Source organism: Taurulus bubalis, assembly GCF_910589615.1.
Source record: "Taurulus bubalis genome assembly, chromosome: 3".
Lineage (NCBI taxonomy): Eukaryota > Metazoa > Chordata > Actinopteri > Perciformes > Cottidae > Taurulus > Taurulus bubalis.
The window spans coordinates 2,856,426-2,877,899 of record NC_136591.1 but is presented as its reverse complement, the minus strand read 5'-3'; the positions used below and the strand labels follow the sequence as shown (position 1 = coordinate 2,877,899).

The following is a 21,474-nucleotide window of genomic DNA, read 5'->3' as shown; positions in this document are numbered from 1 at the left end:
CTCCCTGTGAAAGTCCTACTTTCTGCTCTGCTATCGCACCGGGGCCGTGCCGGTGATTAATCAAAGCAGGGAGCTCTGACACACGGCTAAATTGGCTGCTCTAACCTGATATATAACACAGGCTGTAGCTGCGGCTAACACACCCTGGTTCTCTGGAGGATCCCCCCTAATGCAGAGATTGCGTTGGGTTTTGGAGCTCAAGGCATCAGAAGTTTGGAACCCTTTTCTCTAATATAATCTTCTTGTAATACTTTCTGTGTATTTGACCATGTTTTGAGGTCAGAGGACATAGAGATGGAAGGAGGCGAGGGGAAACAGAGGCAGTAGCCATCTGCAGAGAAGCATGACTATAAATCATTGCTGAAATGAATTTATTGAGGAAGTTTACAACATCGTGTGGTTGTGATGCAGGAAAAAGCTGATATAGAAACATGATTACAACTTCCAGCTGGTGCGGCTCCATGGAGTCAGCTAGAGTCCGTCTGCAGTGTTATTCTAGGGGTTTCCTCTGTTTTAATTTCCATTCGTCTAAACAATTTCAGGAGATCAAAACCAGTTGATAATCATTATTATTGTTGTAGGTTGGTAATGTTACAAGTTAGTGAAAATGCATGCAAGTGAGAGTGACAATTATTTCCTATTTCTATGTTGCATTTAGAGAGAAAACATGATATAAGGCAAATGAAGGCAAAAATTAATAAATAGGTATTTTGAAAGATGATGTTTTTTTTGAAAGATTCGTATAGATACACATCTTTCCAGCCAGTTATCAAGTAAGCGGAGGAAGAGGATGTGTGAGGATGCACAGGGGCGTTGGCTAAGATTTAGCACATTGATTGTCATGCTGCTAGCGTGGCTAACATGCTAAAAGTATTTATTCTTTCCAGCTCTGGAAGCTATAATGTTGCTGCTTTTTCTGTTTCCTGTTGGAAATGAAATCCTTTGTGTTTGATGACTTTAACAATGGAGGATGGGTATTTGTTATATTTCTGATATTTTAGAGACTTAACTTCTAGTTACCTGGTATTATAATCAATAAATTAATTACAATATTAATGAAATATATTTGTTTGTCCTATTTTTCCAACAAAAATAAGGTTTCCAATTTGAAACAAACAATAATATAGTCGGCACAGATATACTACAGCCACTCCTTTGCATATATATATATATATATATATATATATATATATATATATATATATATATATATATATATATATATATATATATATATCGTACAGGAGCGAATCTTTATTTCTCTCGGTTCAGTCGCCTTGTCAGCTCTGTTTATGAATTCATATGCAGTTTTGAGAGAGTGACATAACGAGAACCCAGCGCCTTCACACAGTGATGATGAACAGAAATGAAGTTTATACTTCTACTATTGGCTATTATTCAGTTTCAGTGAAAATATGTTTTCTTCCTTAGAGGCAGTTCTCCCCTCCTTACCTGAGCGACCGTCCCTCTGGATGTCCACATGGTGCCAGGCGCCGTCGTTGACCTTGGCCTGCGTGGCCTTGACCTTGATGGTGCCGGAGCCCATGTCCAGCAGCAGGTACAGCCCTCCGTCCAGCAGCTCCACCGCAAAGAAGTCCACCTTGTTGTTCTTCTGGCCCTTCGGGTCCCTCCGGTCCTGGGCCTTGCCGTGGGTGAAGAGGATCAACCCGTTGGGTTCGGAGGTGCGGAAATCAAAGGAGATGGAACCCACGCGTTTGGTGTTCCACTTGGGCAAGGCCAGGTAGGAGTCTGGCGTCTCGAAGTTGATGGGGTCGAGGGTGGGAACGTTTTCGCACTTGAAGACCACGTCGCCCTGGAGCTTCATCTTGGGGTCCACGATGCGGGCGAGGCGGGACAGCTCCAGCCTGATGTCATTGTTCTTATACACCACCTGGGGAGGAGACATATCATATATGTGTGCATCCAAATACATGTGTGAAGATGCTGATGATACCTCAGTGGGATTGTTTTTTATTTCTTTTTTTTGCACAAGTCATTTTCACAACAGTCGGGCGTAGTAATGGTTGAAAAATATGTATTTCCATGTGACTGAATTGCACTCCATTGAAAGCTGTGATATCATACTTTGGTAATATTACATATTGCTGATTCGAGGACAGCTGGATCGATAAAGCTAATATCTTCTAAGGCGTGTGTGGCTCAATTTGTTTGTCATTTTCTATTTCAACTCCAAATTTCTCTAAAATGAAGAGGAGATTGTACACACATGCATCACAGTATGTCGTTACATTGGAGTGTCCAGTGAGAGAAGGGATGGCTAGATTATCAGGGAGTAATTGAACATGGGGTGTATCTGTGGCCCTGTGAGAACACACCCAATAGTATACCGACTCACCCACAATGCATGTGCTCCAACCCGCTAATCCACAGCAGAGGAACGCAGACCCACATGATAGTCAAACACAACATAATACCACAGAAAAGGAGAGCAGAATATTGTCAATTGGAATCCCTTGAGGATGAAAATTAATGTTTCTTTTTTTCTTCTTCTGGAATATAGGGCAATGTGTGCGCAGGACACAGCTACACTGTTAGAGGGAGCCCAGCTGTCAGCAAACAGATTTTACTGCTGTGGGATTACCGATAATCCTGGAAGATTTGACAGTAAATCAACACAGGTGACCCGAGTACCGTGGCGGACTGACGAAAGGAGGAGAGAGGGAGAGAGAGAGAGAAAGAGAGAGAGAAACCAGGGGGAGAGAGAGAGACGAACTGGTGGGAGTAAGGGCAGCAGGAGAGAAGGAAACTAGAGAGGAAAAGAGGAAGAAATGGGGAAGATGAAATGCTGCCAGGCCAACGTAAAATAAAAAAATCGCCCGAACATGACACACAACCAAATACACTCATTGTCAAGCAATCAATCTACGGGTAAGGCACCACACTAAGTTGATAAACTGTTGATTATTTAACTGATTTATCAATTACCGTAAAAGTCGGGTTACAAGCCGCTACTACGTTCAGTGGGTGTCCCCGCTAGTTCCCCGCTATAGCCAGCTAGCGCTGCTGCTAGCTCTCCACTAACTTCCGCTAGCTCTCGCTAGTTCCCCGACAACCACCGTAGGTAGCAGGACCAGCCGAGTCAGCCTCGACGTCTGACTCGGGCAGAGGGGAGTAGTGGCAGCAACGGGGAGCTAGCAGCAGCGCTAGCTTGCTACAGCGGGGAGCAAGCTAGCGGGGAGCTAGCAACAGCGTTTGCTTGCTACAGCGGGGAGCTAGCAGCAGCGCTAGCTTGCTAGAGTGGGGAGCAAGCTAGCGGGGAGCTGGCAGCATCGCTAGCTTGCTACAGCGGGGAGCAAGCTAGCGGGGAGCTAGCAGCAGCGCTAGCTTGCCACAGCGGGGACAACCACAGAGGTAGTAGCGGTTTGTAACCCGGCTTTTACGGTAATCAGTTGCTCCATAGACAAATCCCCATCGCACGCTCAAGTGGAAGTAAACACCCTTTCCCTGTTTGGGTTAATCATGGTCATCAAGGGGAGTCTGCCTGAATGTGGACGTTATTCAGTCTGAAATGAAGTGTGACCGCCTTTGGGAGAATATAACATTAACGTACCACAGCTGTCCCACACACTCATTTATTCAGAGTTAAACCCAGCAGGAATTAGTTTATGATTAATGTCATCAGGCTCCATAAATGTTGCATTGTAATCAGAAGAAATGCATCATCCTTTGTCTGCACACCATTTATAACGCTGTCCAAAGGAATTGAGATTTAAGAAAAGTTAAATTGATTTTGAGGACCTTCTGTTAAAACTGGGCTTAATTTGGTTGGAACTTTTTTATATATTATAAACTGCATATGTATGGCATGGGCTGATGCAAAAAGTTCTATCGGTTTATTCGACAGATTCCTGGAGTGAAGTGCATAGAAAGTGAAATCCTTTACATTGAATACAAGTTACAGTATATGCAGGTTTACATCTAACATACCATCGTAGAAAGCAGAATATATTTACAACTGAGAATATTTGCCATTTCTGCTTGAAAAATGAAGTAAATAATCATAAAAATGGTTGTCAATCCATTAACTGAGTAACTGGTTGATGGACGGATCATTTCAGCTCTAGAAAGTCATTGCCAGCAATAAACCTGGTGAAAAATAAGAGTCTCCATGGAGTTGCTGGGGTGTTGGAGGACGTAAAGCATCACAATATGACTGCAGCTGACCTCGAGATTTGAGAGGGAACCTGGGAATCTGGCTCTCTGATTACTGTCAATCAGCACGGTTGAACCCATCCAAACGACTGTCCGATTCAATGCGCTTTCTGAAATCACGACAAAAAAGCTGTTTGCTGTAACCACCATTACCGATGTCTCTGGAAAACGGATGTGTTTGTACTTATGAAGCCTAGCAGCAGGCGTCTAGACTCCTGAGCAAGAGAACTAACTGAATATTACATGAAAAGAGAACGAGGAGAAAAAGATCCTTTAATGCGGCTCATCTGCAATGTACAGCGGTGCCGTGACGGCCCTGTGTAGTCCTTAGATGTGAATCACTCCGAGTTAAAAGGCACTGTCGTGTGAAGCAGACTGTTCTATGGAAGGAATAGTTAAGAGGAAACAGCTAAAACACCTATATTAATCAATGCACTGCAGGTAAGAGAGAGCTATGTATTTTAGATTTGGGGATGAATTATGTCTTCAAACACAAGTTCTCCAGCAGAGCCACAGCAGTCTGTTCTTATAGTCACACAGTTTGTTTACTCCACTCGTGAAAACTTTGCTCTCCATCTTAGTTTTCTTGACAGCTGAAAATCGTACAAACTCTCCTGGGCACTAAAATGTGATTCTGGGACGTAGTAATCTAACAATCAGCCCGCTCCCGATCTGTTTGGGGATTATGATTTTGTCTGTTCTACTGCAGGCTGATCAATACGTGTATCGAAATGATGCCATAAAAGAGGAACTGACTGCTGCGGCTACATGTACCTCGTCTTTTGCTTTGTTGTGGCTGTGCTTTGCTACGCTATCCTTCGGCCTATCAGCGGCCTTATGGGGCCCATTCATAATGCACGCACAGGGGACTGGAACGACTCCATAAAGCTCAGATGGTGTATTGATCGGGCTCTGCTCAGGCTGAGGGGAGGGCGAGACACACACACACACACACGCACACACACAGACACACACACGCACACACACACACACGCACACACACACACGATCTCCTCCCTAATCTACTCCAGATCAGTGCTCGTGTCCTCTTGGCCCCGGCCACAGCTGCTGTCAGCTCATGATTTAGCCCCCGTGTTAATGAAGAAGAGGAGTAACTCCACTGAAGAGGAGTGAAGATACACACACAGACACCGTGCGCATGAAGCTTTGGACTTCAAAACACACACACACACACACACACAGAACGTGCAGTGTATGCTACTGTAAGTGCAGATCAATGTCACTGTGGGTAAATATTGATGAGGAACAGGATGAGTGACAGGACCGATGAAACAAGATATTGAATATTCCGTAATAATTACTGGGGATGAATATGATTCTGGCTATCATATCACAATGGCTGGGGTGTGACATCAGTATTACACGGGTTAGTTCCCTAAATCACACACATAACTATTCATTCTGCCTATTTTCAGAGTACGTTGACAGGTAGGTAGGTAGGTAGACGGGTAGACAGGTAGGTAGGTAGGTAGGTATGTAGACAGGTAGGTAGGTAGGTAGGTAGGTAGACAGGTAGGTAGGTAGGTAGTTAGACAGGTAGGTAGACAGGTAGGTAGGTAGGTAGGTAGACAGACAGGTAGGTAGGTAGGTAGGTAGACAGGTAGGTAGACAGGTAGGTAGGTAGGTAGACAGGTAGGTAGGTAGGTAGGTAGACAGACAGACAGACAGGTAGGTAGACAGGTAGGTAGGTAGACAGGTAGGTAGACAGACAGGTAGGTAGGTAGGTAGGTAGACAGGTAGGTAGGTAGGTAGTTAGACAGGTAGGTAGACAGGTAGGTAGGTAGGTAGGTAGGTAGACAGGTATGTAGGTAGGTAGTTAGACAGGTAGGTAGGTAGGTAGTTAGACAGGTAGGTAGGTAGACAGGTAGACAGGTAGGTAGGTAGTTAGACAGGTAGGTAGGTAGACAGGTATGTAGGTAGGTAGTTAGACAGGTAGTTAGACAGATAGGTAGGTAGGTAGTTAGACAGGTAGGTAGGTAGACAGGTAGGTAGACAGGTAGGTAGGTAGGTAGGTAGACAGGTATGTAGGTAGGTAGTTAGACAGGTAGGTAGACAGGTAGGTAGGTAGGTAGGTAGGTAGACAGGTAGGTAGGTAGACAGGGAGGTAGGTAGGTAGGTAGGTAGACAGGTAGGTAGGTAGGTAGACAGGTAGGTAGGTAGGGCTCTCTGAACCCAGAGCAGCTCTCTGAACCCAGAGCAGCTCTCTGAACCCAGAGCAGCTCTCCTGCTCCAAGTGAAACGAGCCAAAGTGCTCATGTCGCTCCATGAAACGCATGTTAATGCTCAGTACACATATGGTACTTTAATGTATTTGCATTGTAATAAAATGTGATCATTTTAAATGGGCATATATGCAGCTTATATATTAATTATTATTATATATTTATACATATATTCAACATAACATTTTAAAACATTATAGTCATTATGGCCTTTGTAAAAATGATTGTTTTGGGGGAGGTGGGGTAGTGCACTATAGGCCCCTGAGACGCGGCTGAAGAGTTTGTCCTTAATGGAAAAAAAAAAAACATTCCCCTTACATTACTTTTACTTTTATACTTTTAAGTAGTTTTTAAACCAGTACTTTTACACTTTTACTTAAGGAAAAAGCTTGAGTTGATACTTCAACTTTTACAGAAGTATTTTTAAACCCTAGTATCTATACTTCTACTTGAGTAATGAATGTGAATACTTTTGACACCTCTGGTAGTTAGACAGGTAGGTAGACAGGTAGGTAGTTAGACAGGTAGGTAGACAGGTAGGTAGGTAGGTAGACAGGTAGACAGGTAGGTAGTTAGACAGGTAGGTAGGTAGGTAGGTAGACAGGTAGACAGGTATGTAGGTAGGTAGTTAGACAGGTAGGTAGACAGGTAGGTAGTTAGACAGGTAGGTAGACAGGTAGGTAGGTAGGTAGGTAGGTAGGTAGACAGGCAGGTAGGTAGGTAGACAGGTAGGTAGGTATGTAGGTAGGTAGTTAGACAGGTAGGTAGGCAGGCAGGCAGACAGGTAGGTAGGTAGACAGGTAGGTAGGTAGGTAGACAGACAGGTAGGTAGACAGGTAGACAGGTAGACAGACAGACAGGTAGACAGGTAGACAGACAGGTAGACAGGTAGACAGACAGACATGTAGACAGGTAGACATGTAGACAGGTAGACAGACAGGTAGGTAGGTAGGTAGATAGACAGGTAGACAGACAGGTAGGTAGACAGGTAGACAGACAGGTAGGTAGGTAGGTAGATAGACAGGTAGACAGACAGGTAGGTAGACAGGTAGACAGACAGGTAGGTAGACAGGTAGACAGGTAGACAGACAGACAGACAGGTAGACATGTAGACAGGTAGACAGACAGGTAGGTAGGTAGGTAGACAGGTAGACATGTAGACAGGTAGACAGACAGGTAGGTAGATAGGTAGGTAGACAGGTAGACAGGTAGACATGTAGACAGGTAGGTAGGTAGATAGACAGGTAGACAGACAGGTAGGTAGACAGGTAGACAGACAGGTAGGTAGACAGGTAGACAGGTAGACAGACAGACAGACAGGTAGACATGTAGACAGACAGGTAGGTAGACATGCATGTTTTTTAAGAAGGTTACCAACCCTACCTTTAACCCTTCAGACTCTGAGGTCATTTTCTCGATTTTACATCATTTCTTAAATTCACCATTTAAGGCACTTGCATATACGATACATACCCATGTTTTACACCATACATTGCAGAACAATCTCAGCTCTCTATATAATAAGGCACCAAAAGTGTAAAGAGAAAATATGACTCTAAAGCTGCAAAATGGAATCTCGATTTTTGGAAATTCTTCATATCTCTTGTGAAAACATAACTTTACTCATGTGGTAGAATCTTTGGTGATGGAAATTGGTTTACCAAAGGTCTTAGGTTCACAAAAAAAGTTGAGACCGACATAGTTTTTCCATTTCTCTTTTTATAAAACTAAAAGCACAAGACATCTAAATCGACTTCATGTGTTGGAAGCAGCAGTTTCAGCCGTAACTAATAAAACCAAAATACTGTGTAACAAGATTTATTTTTATGATTTGGGGAAATTGGGCCTTTGATATGGCAAAACTGGGATGAGAGCTCAAAAAGCCAACGTCTGCCTCTCTGCTACAGCTCCACCTCCAGTAAAACAAAAAAGATTCAGTCCTTTTCAGCAGCTGTTGCCAATCAAATATAGAGATAAGTTTGTTCTGAAATTAGTTTATTTCCCTCATTTTCTGAGGCCACTCCCACACCAGTGCTCTCCATCATCAAATCATGCATACAGTATATTAAGAGCTGAAGCGAAAACCCACGTAGCATGCTAACTTTACTTTATGTTAATCAGTACAAAGAATGCATTAAAAAGACAAATGGAGAGACTTTCTGAAAGTCAATAATAATAGTCATGTCCTTTTCAAGATCGACTGCAGATAAGCAGTCTATGAAAACCAAATGTATTAATAAAACCTCAAATGGTTGATTCTACATTCCATTCTTGCAGAGGAGCTAGTAGGCTACTTTGGTTACCTCTGGAAAGAGTCAGCGGTCCCTCCTGTTTCCAGTCTTTGTGCTAAGCTAACCGTATTAATATTTAGTATGCAGACATGAGAGCGCGATCTACATTCATCTGTATAAAGTAAAGTTTCCACAATAGGAAAGCGTATGATCATCATCTGTTTTAGTGGCACTCTATCAAAAGAGTGCGACTTTCAAAACAAATTCTAATTTTATCAGCTATCAGAGGTGTAACTGTGCTCCCTGGGCCAAGGAGTCTCGAAGTTAAAAATATCTTTCAGCAAATGTATTTTTGTAACATTATATCATGCCCGGTTTTGAGTTGCAGAAGTCAGGATATATATTCGTTCTGAAGGTGTTACCTAGAAGCAAATCCTGTAAAGCAGGGTTTCATTAAAGCCTTTTAATCATCACTGCTTGACCCTCTATCGGGTCACTACCAAAGTTAAATAATTAAAAAGGACAGGGTGACATTTGCATTTGTATTGGAGGGGAAAACAAGCTTCGCCTGAACACACTGGTGACTAACAGAGCTGATGACGACATCGCTCCTCTCAAATGCCAAATGTTGGTCTCTTGCCCTCTCTCCTCTTCCTCTCACTTATTCACCATTCTCTTGATCTCCGTCCAGAGCAGCCATGTTTCTGTGTCTATCTCCCACCCGCTGACATTTACCTCACCTGCACTTGTCCTCTCCTACGTTCTGTACCTGCCCTGTTTCGTCCAATGCTCTCACCTTCTCCCCTCCCATGCACATGCATTGTTACTCATCCTCTTCCTCCCGCATGCAGCTCCTCTCTCAGAGGGAGATGGCATGGGGTTGCGAGCAGGAGCGTGAGCGGCCGGCCACTGGCCCTCGGTCACGTGACGCGCTGCAGCCCACATGGCAGAACATGCGCGTTGGCGGGACGTGACATTCCATGTAGCCTTCGGGGGGGCGTTTGAGCGAGAGGGGGGTCGTGATGGCAGCACACGGCAGCTCTTTTGTTGTCAGACAGAAGAGGAAGGGAGGCAGTCGCCCGCTGCAGCGACTCACGCATCAGCTTTTTTTAAATCTCAGAACAAACGGAGGCCAATGTGCACCAACATTCCTGCTTCCGTAGCATTTGAAGCGTTCTAGCCAGACATCACGCACACACACACAGTCAGACAGAGACGCTAACACACTCTGATCTGAGCAACGGCCCTAACACAACTGAATCATTCCCTCGTTATCTGGGGACGTTGAGTCCAAAGGAAGAGATGGAGGGGGCAGGAAGGAATGAACATGTTGTAGGAGAGCCGGAGAGAAGCGGTGATGCATAGGGAGGACGTGTAGGTGAAAGAATAGATCCAGATTCACACCATACAGCGCTTAGAAGCGCACTGCAAGCTGGGCTTCAAGCAGCAAAAGAGATGTTGTGAATGAATGGACGTGGAGAGGAGATCACACAGTCCTGGGTAGCAGCTGGCGCCACGCCTGCTTAATGGAGCGCCGCATGATGAACAGTGGAGGATGGCACAATACTACCACTGCCCAACCACATGGTGAATCACCTCCATGACGCTGTCCACCAAACACTCTCTCTCTCAAGGGCCAACTCAAAAATGAGTCACACTTGTTTGGATAATAATGGAAAGACGCGGAGGACACGACTGCCTCTGCAGCGCGGCCTTAATGCACGACATTAATGCACGACATTAATGCATTTACCTCCTTAAAGCCGCACCGAGCAGTATTTTATATGAGCTAGCTGCATCGCGGCGCAGAACAACAAGGTGTCCCAACAAGTCTCTTCAGCCTCACACTGGGTACAAACTAACCCACCGGTGGGAAGATCCAACACTAATTATCCTTCAATAAAGTTTTTATAATTCGGTGTTCACAGATGAATAATTAATTCCTACGCTACAAAGTTATGCAACTACTAGCTTGAAGAAAAAGCTTCCACAAACTCATCGCCGTCCAGAACGGGCGAGTCAACAAATCCTCCCACGATGCAGACGCTGCTAGGAAGTTAATGATCACAGGTGCACAGAGTCAAGCTAAAGCTCAGTGTATGTTATCTATTTATTCATGGAGCCTCGGGCCACTGAGCACAGGGCTGGTGGGATCAGGGCTAGAAATGCATGCACTGTATTTGTGTCTGCGACAGAGAGAAAGGGCCACGGCACTCTGAGGGTGGGCCACAGACGCGTTAGCCGATGCGGTAATGACCGGGGGAGCAGCAGCCTCCGACATAAAACACTGCAGACAAGGTGACTTTCTTTGAGCCCAAACATGGCTCTCTGTGTGTGTGTGTGTGTGTGTAACCTAGAACAAGATGAAGTAAAGTGTATAGTGGTCTGATGGAAGCTAGCTTGGCTGAATAAAAGGCGTGTTTGAGGTGCTCCACTGAGCCTGGCAGCTCATCACAAGACTGACTGGCTCTTGTCAACATTGAGAGGGTTGTGATGGAAAAACATGGAGGATGACGATGGCGAAGGGCCAGTCTGGGACACGGTAGCATTTTAATGGCCCGATAAGTTAAGTACAACAATATTAAGAAGGGCGTTGAGATGCCAGTTAAATATTATAACGCATTACTGTTGAAAATGCTGTGTCGTTCAGCGATGATTCTGATTTCAGTTCACAAGGTGGTAGTCCAACTTGTTGCATTTAGCGCAGAGCAAAACCAGGCGTATAAAAGCACTGTTCATGAGGCTGATGACTCAGCCACTTGTGACACAGTTATTATCTTTTCTGTGGCTTTTGCTGTCTTTTAATACAATTTTGACCAGGAAATATCGTGCTGTGTTTCACCAGATCATTTTGCCGCCTGCAGTTTCAACGCTCGAGAATGAACTGTGGTGCTGTCATGTACAGTCTTTGTATTTGTTAGTGTTTCATGTGACCTTGTGCCACAGAGTTTGCACACATTCTAACGAAAATTAAACTGTAAACTAACATGTTCCGTTTCCATGGTTGAAGAAAACTCACATTTGGCCTGTAGAGCTTGTGGCCTTTTCGTCGTCATGCTTTCAGAATCATGTAGATTGTTGTGTGCACCCGACATTATGGGACAGGGGTGAGAAAGTACAGCTGCAATGAAGCACTGATTCATGTAATAGAAGGCATGCCTTTGGTTGATAGCTAATCTAATAGACACTCCCACCGGTTCCTTTACAGGGTAAAAACATGGAGGATAATTTATTTTTCTTTAGTTCTGGATCTCCCTATCTTATATGATCCGTTTATCATTGTCCTGTAATTCATCACCTTCCTTGTAACCTTGTAAAACAGCTGTTTAGGACAGAAAAACCAACGCCTGCCTGTGCGTAGGTACAGAATACCAAATGCTTGATCAAACCCATATACAATGCTTCTGCTATTCTCTCCAAAATACGTCTTAATCAGCAAGATGAAATCACTGACGATGAGAATATCGCGCGTACTTTCCAATTAAAGCAACGTTCCATTCTGCAGCCCCGAAACAAAGACACACACTTGCAGCCAAATAAAAGCACAATGCCATTTGTGAGACTGCTGCTAAGCTGCGGAGATCAATGCAGACTCTTTTACAGCTCCGAGGAGACACCGCTCCTCCCTTTATTAGCAGCACTAGCGCCACGATAAGTCATGCTGAGCAAAATGTAAATAACGGGGCACTTAATATATATATATATATATATATATATCTTTATATTTTTGCTCTGCTCAAACGCTCACAGGGCCAGCCAATCCATTATAAACGTCCCTTAACAACACAGCTTTTTCCTATTTCATCATAGGCAAATATTTCGCTCACATTGTTGCCCATTGGGAGGCGTTTTAGAGGCACTTTCAAGCTGATACTGCAAATTACATGTGACAGAAGCAATTTTGGTATATTTTCTCACACACAAACTGCAGTAAGTGTTATGAATTAGATTAAGGAATATTGAAAGTCTGATATTTCCCCTGCAAACTCAGCAGCTTTAATTGATAATGCAATTGTAATTCATTTTCCTTTCCCTTCCTATGCTGATTATTATTTTTGCCCATAACTAAATCAGCTGTGCTGGCTAAGTGAATACTAAAGTGGTCTTATGTGGCTTTTATGCACGACATATGCAGTCCTGAAACATGAACAATAAAATGCAGATACAATATTGGGAATGAGCATCCCACACACGGCACGAGTCATGCATGTGTTCACGGTGTATGGATCTGAGTCAGTCCTACCTCTCGGAGGCAACCCATGAAGTTGTTGCTAACTGGAGATCCGGGCAGGTCCGCCGTGCTGGGACTCCCACCCACGTAGAAGAAATCATCTGAGCCCAGCATGGTGTAGTCTTCCTGGGTGTAGCCAGTGGTGGTGAGGATCCCGTCGACGGAGATAGTCACCTGTTGGGGGCCAACACATAGCCAAAGCCGAGCCGTTACACTCTGGGATTCGATCCCGTGCTGTGTCTAAAACACACTTCCTTCCTTGGTCTGCATTGGAAATGAGCTCTTTGAGCTTTGTCTTTAGTTCCCACACTGTCGGTTGCTTTACCGAATCCTTTGGTACCTTGATGCGATTGTTTTGGACCAGACAGCGTTTTGGATTTTCTTAATGGATTTTTTTAGCCATAGGATTCACAGGACAGGTAAAGAAAATATGGCTAGAGGCATATTTTCTTTATCTTTGATGGGGGTAAGAGAATGGATCATAGGTTTGGTTTTGAAACTTCAGGTTGGGGGAGGGTTAGTACAATGTTCAAACCAAGGACAAATTGATCGCACTTGTCTTAGGTTTCGGGGATTTATCTGGTAACTGCAGACACACACATCTACTGTACTCACGCATGTCAGCACACACACACACACACACACACACACATAAGATGTCCGCACGCACACTCTTACACACACTCATTCTCACACCATCCGTCTCCCATTCGCCCCTCTCTTGCAGACATTACATCTATATATCCACGCACATGCAAAACAAAGGGAGGCTTTTCACGCCACATCAATGTGCAAACCAAGGTCACCACTGTCAGAAGGCAAAGGAACCACATTGAATTGGACATGTAAGGGAGTAAGTGGATCAATGGGGCCATTCACAGCTGGAGCAGGCCACACCGGTGCAGAGGCTCATGCACAATCAGGACCCATATTCAAACACACTCTCAGAATAGCTGATGCTGATCTCTGATCAGGTTGAGCTCAGGTGTCACATCGTATGTTCAATGCCACAGGACCAGACTGATAATCCTAGATCAGTATGCTTTTTCTTAGGAATGTTGTGCATATGGGCCCATGGGTAAGGGTGATCAAGGTTAGCCACAACACACCAACACCACTTCCATCAGCATGCTACAAACACACACAGGGAGGGCAGAGTGAGGGACACACTGAGAGGTGAGGGAATTAGAGTGTTAGTGGTTATTTTGGTGACAGGGGTGAGGTTATATGAGTTTGGGAGGTGAGAGGTCAATGAGGTGTGGGCATGCCATGCGCCTTAGTGAGTTGGAGACAACTGTCAGAGCTCCCGCAATGAAGGTTAAAGGTTGCCATTTTGTGGTCTCCTTTGGGCTCGGTGTCGAGGTCACCATCTTTGGGATTGTGGCAAGCTTCTGTCAGTTCTGGGCGACAGTCCTCACAAAAAATGGGGACTTTTTGTGTGAAAAAAACTTAAATCAAAAGTAAGTTGCCTTGAAAAAGGCAAAGAGTTACATCTTTTTTAGTTGTTGTAAATCTGCAGTAATGTGGAAGAAACATAGAGAAAAAAGTAAAAGCCAAAGTGAAAAAAAACAGGATGCGAGATTGTGGGGTAAAGAAAGGAGGTTGTTGGCAGGTCAGGGAGGAAATTGAGAAGAAGCGAAGAAAGAATTGCCTGGTAATACAAACCCATCTCCTCATTTTTTGATAAGAGTGTCTAGGATGGAACTCAAAAAGAACGAATAAAAGAAGAGAGGGGGAGGGGACACACGGCAAACCCAAAAAAAAGACAATAAGAATGATATCTACCAGACAATGTAGTTTGTTTACCATAGCGTGTCCAATGCCTGATTGCTTTCCAGAAAAAGGGGAAGAAAGGAAATCAAAAGAATAATGAACAAAAAAGGTTGTTAATAAGGATGGACAGAAAACAAAAAAACAAAAGCAACGATGAAGAATTAGGATGTTAGTTAGTACATTAGTTGGTTAGATATCGGTTAGTAGTAAAAAAATGACTTTAATCATGGATGAGTTAGTGTTGGGGTGAAAAATATACTACATGATTTGTGTGAGATATCGCTGCAGCAATAAAGAGCCAGCTTGCCATCCTAGACACATTTTCTATACCAGAGTACCGCAGGAAAACCAAAGGGAGGGACAGTAAGTCATCAAATGTGTGTAGGATGGCTTCAACCTCAACACAACGTGTAGCGCCTTTTTCACCCGTAGTCTAGCAAAGACTTTCTTTCAAAGAGGAAAGGAGATGATAGTGGTAGAAAGAAAGACAGCTCTGTAAAAAGAGAGAAGGGAAGTAGGCGAGCAGCGCTTGGCTCTTAGCTTCTAACCCACTAAACTGTGTTATCCTGTTGGGATTTTCCCCTACGCTTATTGACTAACCTGTGGGGCAAAAGCTTACTGTCAGCGAGGGTCGGGAGATCGGCACTTACTTGTTGTGCTGCTCTGAGAGCAACACAAAGTGCTGTCTCACCTTGCAGACAAACTAAAAGGTCGACCAAGACAATGAACAAGTCCGTACTTGTGCAGCGCTCCTCTCATTACTCTGTACTCTCTTCCTACCGCCGCCTGCAGACAGCGCCTTCATACTAGCTCCGTCCGACTGCAACACGAGCTACGTTTAAATCACATTAAGAACATGGTAAACAATAGCTGTCAAGTAATACATTCTGCTTATGTACAACAGATGCACATCTTTGATGAAAATGTATTTGTGTCTATAAAAAGCCCTGATCATCTGAGCTATAAATACTTGCATTAATGGACGGCTCAAAGGCAAACACTCTGCCTGGCTTTAAAGTGAACGTCTATGTTCTGCACGACGAGCATGAAAAGTGTTTCTGAAAGCGGGAGATAGCGATAGCGCCTGATGGAAGTGTCAGCTTAGGGGAGAGTGAAGCAAAACAGAATTATCAGATCACTTTAATGAGGACAGAGGGAACTCAAGTTCAATAAGCCGATAAACAGGACAGAGGAAAACCCTTGACTTCTATCTGTTTGTCTTGTCTTGGAATTTTGACTCGTAACTTCCTGTTTTATTTTGAAGCCTACCTCCCCTCTCGTTGCAGGTCACTTGCCCTTCCTCACGTGTCACCGGTCTGATTGTCTCCCCCGATCCCTGGTTGTTTCCACCTGTTCCCCATTACCCTCATGTGCTTATAGTCAGCGTCTCCCCTTTGTCTTGTGCCGAAGTGCTTCGTCCTTGTCCCTAAGCCCTTATCCAGTCATAGAGTTGTTTGCTACGCTACGTAAGTTGTTTTCTGTTTCCTCCTTGGAGAGTGATTTTTCGTTTGTTAAAGTTTTCTAGTTTAGCTTTGATTTGTGTTTTAGTAATCTGTTTTCTTTCCTCCCCTTTGGAGCGATTTTGTGTTTAATTAGTACTAGATAGTTGTAGAGCCTCCTCTTTTGTCCCATTGATCAGTAGTTTTGTTTTTTTGCGATTCATGTTTTAGGATCTTCCCTGTTTCTAGTGTGTTGTTGTCTCTCTTTTTATTGGAGAATTTCCTTAGTAGGAAGGTTATCTTCCGCGAGTTATCCTTGCCAGGACTTAGTAAGTGAGTTTTTCATAGCCCAATTGTTTGTCACTCTTCAAAGAAGATCTGAAATCAATAAAGTGAGCTGGCATGTGATATCCTCTGCATCTGAGTCCTCATGTTAGTCCAGGCCAGTCGACGTGAGACTAAACTGCTTTGCCCTGTATTCTTCTACTATTCATTAAGCTGAAAGAAGTTGAACAATGACATCAAATGAAATATAATTCATGTAATCGTAAAGACGAGCAAAAGTATAATGAGATCTATCTCAACAATGTATCTGAACTGTGGCGATGGAATGGTAACCAATCAGAACACGCCGGCTCTCTCAAAAGCTCCTGGAAGGAGGTCATCTAAAGAGAGGGGGGGGAAAAAAGTCCACCTGTATCCAAACTGCGTCCGTCACCGCTACCCCCGTTACCTGTCTCAGGTTGCGCGTCACTTTGATGTCGTGCCAGGCGTTGTCGTTGAACTTTCCGTTGACCGGCTCCACGATGGCCTCGAAGGCCCCGGAGCCCAGATTGATGACGAGGGAGACGGCCCCGTCTTTGAGCGCCAGGTTGACGTAGTCTGCCGACTTCCCCGTGTGGAGGAGGAGGCCGTTGCGTTGCCAGGTCTTGAAGGACAGCGTGATCTCGTCGCTGCTGCTCTGAATGGGGTTCTGCGACAGGTCGTAGCAGAAGTACTCCGATCCCCGGAAGGTGGCCACGTTCTCCTCCCTCGCTAGAACGACAGGGGGAAGGAACGTTAACGTCGGGACTGGTAGACTTGTCAGAGGAAGCGTTACGGTTTTAAAACCGCGTCAGGATTCACAATTCAAATATGTATTTCCTTGTGAGTTATGTGCGACAGGCATTATTAAAAAGATGAAACCAGCCCAGCATCAGTCATGAAGCAGTGAGGATGAACCCCTCTGGATGCTGCAGAGAAGGTGCCAAACAAGCACACAATGCACTGTAATTACAGCTATGATAACACCATCATTCAGTACAACACCCATCATAAAATCCTACCTCTCCGACCGTGGGTTTGGGTTTCGCATACGGCCTCCAGACAGACTGACTACTTATGATGGAACACTATTCCCCGCTAATGGTGCGCATAAATCAAACGTAGCCTGATTTTACAGTTTTATATCACTCCACTGTTGCCGAGTGACTTCCTGAGCCCGTTTTTTAACATCCACACCGAGAGTAAGGTGAGACAGCTCCAGACAGAAGGGAGGGGGACGGACGACAAAAATAAAATTGCTGGGCTGAGTGGAAGTGAAGACTCGACAAGACTCTACATCTTTCTGATGTGCGATCAGATAATTGACACTTCTCCTGCTGCCTCTTAAGGCGCCATGACGAACTCCGGGCAGCGTGGGTCTGGGTGAAGCTATTCGAGGCAAGGGTACACTCACTGTCGATTGTATTACAGCCTGTGTTAAGTTGGATATAGCACCACTGACTCAAGGGCAGGGCTGGAAGATTCCTCCCCCAAGAACACAGTGTTCAACACAGCAACTTCCACAAATTGCAACCTTCAGAAAAGGCCCTGTCAACATACCAAACCAACTAACCGCCACGGCACTTAGTAACAGTAACTATGTCATTACCTGCCTACAATACAATTTCCAGCAAGACATTTCATTTCCTCTGCGTCCTGAATTTTCTTTTGTGTACCGAGTGAAAGGAGGAAAAGCAGAAGAGAGATGAGAAAGCAGAAGAGAGGCGGCGTACGGGCTGCAGGCTGTACAGCTCCGGTTTGTTGTTCTGGATCGGGCTATATGTAAACACGAGGGAGCGGTGGTGTGCGGCTGGAAGAGAGATGGAGGAGCAGGGGAAACACGAGAAGGAGAACATTGAGAGAGAGACAAAAGGCAAGTGGAGTGGGGCCGTGGGATGACGGGCTGCCGATTCCGGGCACGGACAAATTCTCCCCTCGGCGTCAAACTCATGTCTCTGCGCAACCCGGAGACAAGAGGAAACGGCATGGAGGCAACAAAAGGGCCGTGAAAGCCCTCATCCGTGTGCCAGGGGAATAAATAGAAACCCATTATTACCACTGGGACAGAGAGAGGCAACAGAATGTACGGAGGAGAATACAAAAAAACGCTCCGTCTCAACTGATTTCATGCATCTAATCTAAGAAATTGCACCAGCATTTACGGCATGAGGATCCTGTAGATGCTTCCTCTCTATAGTAGTGACCATGCATGATTGTCAAAATCACAGTTTTGTGAAAAATGAGGAAAAACCCAAGTGGCATGGTAATCAATCAATCTGGCCATTGTGACTTTATTCCCAAAGAATGAATCGTCCTGACCACCAGCCGTCAACTAATGATATTCCCATCAGCCTTTCTACTTTATATTAGTGCTAACTGGCAAATGCTTAGCTAATTATGAGATGATGAACATTTGCATTGCCATTGGGAGCATGTTAGCATGTTAGCATGTGGATGTTAGCCTTCCTTTATGGCGGAGGCACACTCAACATGGAGAATGGAGCAGGGTGAGTGGTTTTAGTGCAGCAGACTTTGACACCATCACTGGCAACTTTATCCTACATTCACCCTGCCAGACAAAGCACCACCGAGGGCGGTGTGACAGGGAGAGAGGGAGGAGGCCAGAATAAGAGGGAGGCTGGCCCAGGCTGTTCCACGACCCGGCCTGGTGGCAGGACAGTGGGCTGGATGAGAAGGGCCTCGAACTGGCCCCGCAACGGGAGGCCAGAGACCAATGTGCCCACATCGTCTCAGAGTTGGTTCTTATTTTACTAAGCGGCCCTATAAACAGGGTTCATACACATTTTGACCAATGGATTTCCATGACTTTTCCATGACTTAAAACCAAATTTCCATGAGCAAAGATTTTGTGAAATCTGGGTGTAAACAGTAAAAAGTGAGTAAATGTAGTATTTAAACTAACAATGAGAATACAAAGCATACAGTAAACCTTAAATGACACAAATGAATGAGACAATAGTTTGATTAAAAGAATAAACATTTATATAGATGCCTGTATGTATGCCTGCTTATAATTATTTCAAACTCAGCGTACTTGAACGACATGAACACATGAATATAACACATTTACATGACCTTTCCAGGTTTTCCATGACCGTAAGAACCCTGTATAAATATTTCACCTTTCAGTAGATGAAACAGATTTGGTCCTGTACATATAAAAATGTCTTATACTGCATTTTCCTTGTAGAAAAATCAACACCATGGTTCCCTGTTTCCTATCCACCTTTAATCATTTGCCAGATATGTTTCCACTCCCTACTAATACTGGAACAAAAGGCTATCACATGGTGTGTTTGTGTATTAATTAAAATCATGCAAACACAAAGTTGTTGTGGAGCTGAGGAAGACCATCAATAAAACATTGCTACTATGAATAATAGAAAGTAACAAATTGACATAATGTGATATTTGTGAACCTCAGCAATATTAAACCCGAGGTAAGTGCATACGAATCCATAAAAGCAGGGGAAGCGTATTGCCTGTTGAGACATGTTCTGTGCAGATCTGTGGCCTTCAGATCGATCACAGAGCGGGGTCATTTTCCCTTATTTTCTCCATAGTCATCAATATTCCATGTGTGTGCTGCCTCGCTCACGCACTGGGGGCCGGGGTTTCGATTTCAAAATCCACTGGAAGCAATTATCTCCTTCATTATCATCTCCCATTGTCTTCCGCTCGCCCTCGCCGCACACACCCATGCTGCCCGAGCTCCCCGGGCCGACCCCCAGGGCCTCGGAGGGGAGAGCGCCGTCACCTCTCAGCTCCGCTTCTCAACCTCCAACCTCTTTAAGATCAGCTCAGGATGTCACGCTGTCCCTCCTCACTTTGGGGGGGCAAAATGCTTAAAGCAGATGAGTGAAATGACTCAGAGACGGGATGTATTGCGAGTATTGAGGCGGAACACTAACTTCAGCTGGAGATGCTACAGCTGTACGGCGGCCAAGCCCATAAGCTCACTGCACACGGACGCTAGCTGGGCAGCTCACACTAGTCCCAAGGAGACTTTTGTTCTCTGGTGAAGTGAACTCAATCCGTGCTGACATCCAACGCACCGACTGCGTGTTTGCACTACATCTGCAGATAAACAAGCCTGAAGTTCCAGACCTAAACATAGAAAGCTAACTTCTGCTTTTAGCTGTTGTTGTCGGCGTGACACCCTCGGGAACCAAAGTCGTTCAAGGTTGCGGTGTCATCCCACACAATGCATTTAACAGAATCTGAAAAGCCATGTCTCCCCCCCACCCTCTCTCTCTCTCTCTCTCTCTCTCTCTCTTTTTCTCTTCTCCTCCATCCACTAAGTGAGAAATTAGCATCATTTGCTAATAGCAGTTGCGGCAGCGCGGGTTAGCTTGACGCAATGTGCTCCACTGCTCCCCGACGGGAGGAAACACTCCCCATGCAACTCTGCAGCTTAAAGCTCAATGGTGAGCATCACATGTCAAGTAAATGGCGAGCAGCGCGTCTGATGTGTCTCTTTAAAGGCAGACAGCACTGTCAGACCGGCTTATGGTGGAGGGAAATTTGGTAGAAATGATGTATGATATTATATATATGTATATACACATGTTTATACGTATGCATGTCTCCTTTCAAGATGTCACATGACATATCCAAGTGCATTGTCACCCTGACACTTCTCTTCTCATCTGGTGTTTGCCGTAACCTTGCAGCGCCGTGGCGGACAACCTGTCTGAGACTGACTTTTACGTCTGCGAGCACAGACGGAGGAGGGAAGAGTGTCAAAGAGAGAAACACAAGAGAGAGAGAGAGAGATGGACATAAACACAAGTGACACGGAGGAAGCAAGAGTCTAGAACAAAAGGGAGAGAGAAAGAGAAGAGACGGGGATAATGAAAGCAGAGAGTTTGGGAGACAGAGAGACGGAGGAGGGAGAGTGGCAGATGGAGGGAGAGAGAGGCGGCGCTACCTCCAATGGCTCTCCAGAGGAGCGAGGTGACAGTGTGTGTTAAGACTGGCAGTGAAGAGCTGTCCCTGTGGCTTGTGATTCCACACTGATAAACCGTATTACTGCACCTGATAACACAGCACACCCACCA

General features: G+C 44.8%; 1 protein-coding gene across 1 annotated transcript in view; it reads right to left on the bottom strand.

Annotated features, from left to right (window-relative positions):
* The window catches only part of nrxn3b (neurexin 3b), a gene marked incomplete at both ends in the record, with an annotated part of 259,523 nt that overhangs the window by 182,592 nt on the left and 55,457 nt on the right, over positions 1 to 21,474 (bottom strand). Inside the window, 3 exons of the mRNA XM_079216198.1 lie at positions 1,453 to 1,891; positions 12,891 to 13,052; positions 16,824 to 17,161. Coding sequence (XP_079072324.1) covers positions 1,453 to 1,891; positions 12,891 to 13,052; positions 16,824 to 17,161 — 939 coding nt within the window. The remainder of the gene's footprint in view (positions 1 to 1,452; positions 1,892 to 12,890; positions 13,053 to 16,823; positions 17,162 to 21,474) is intronic.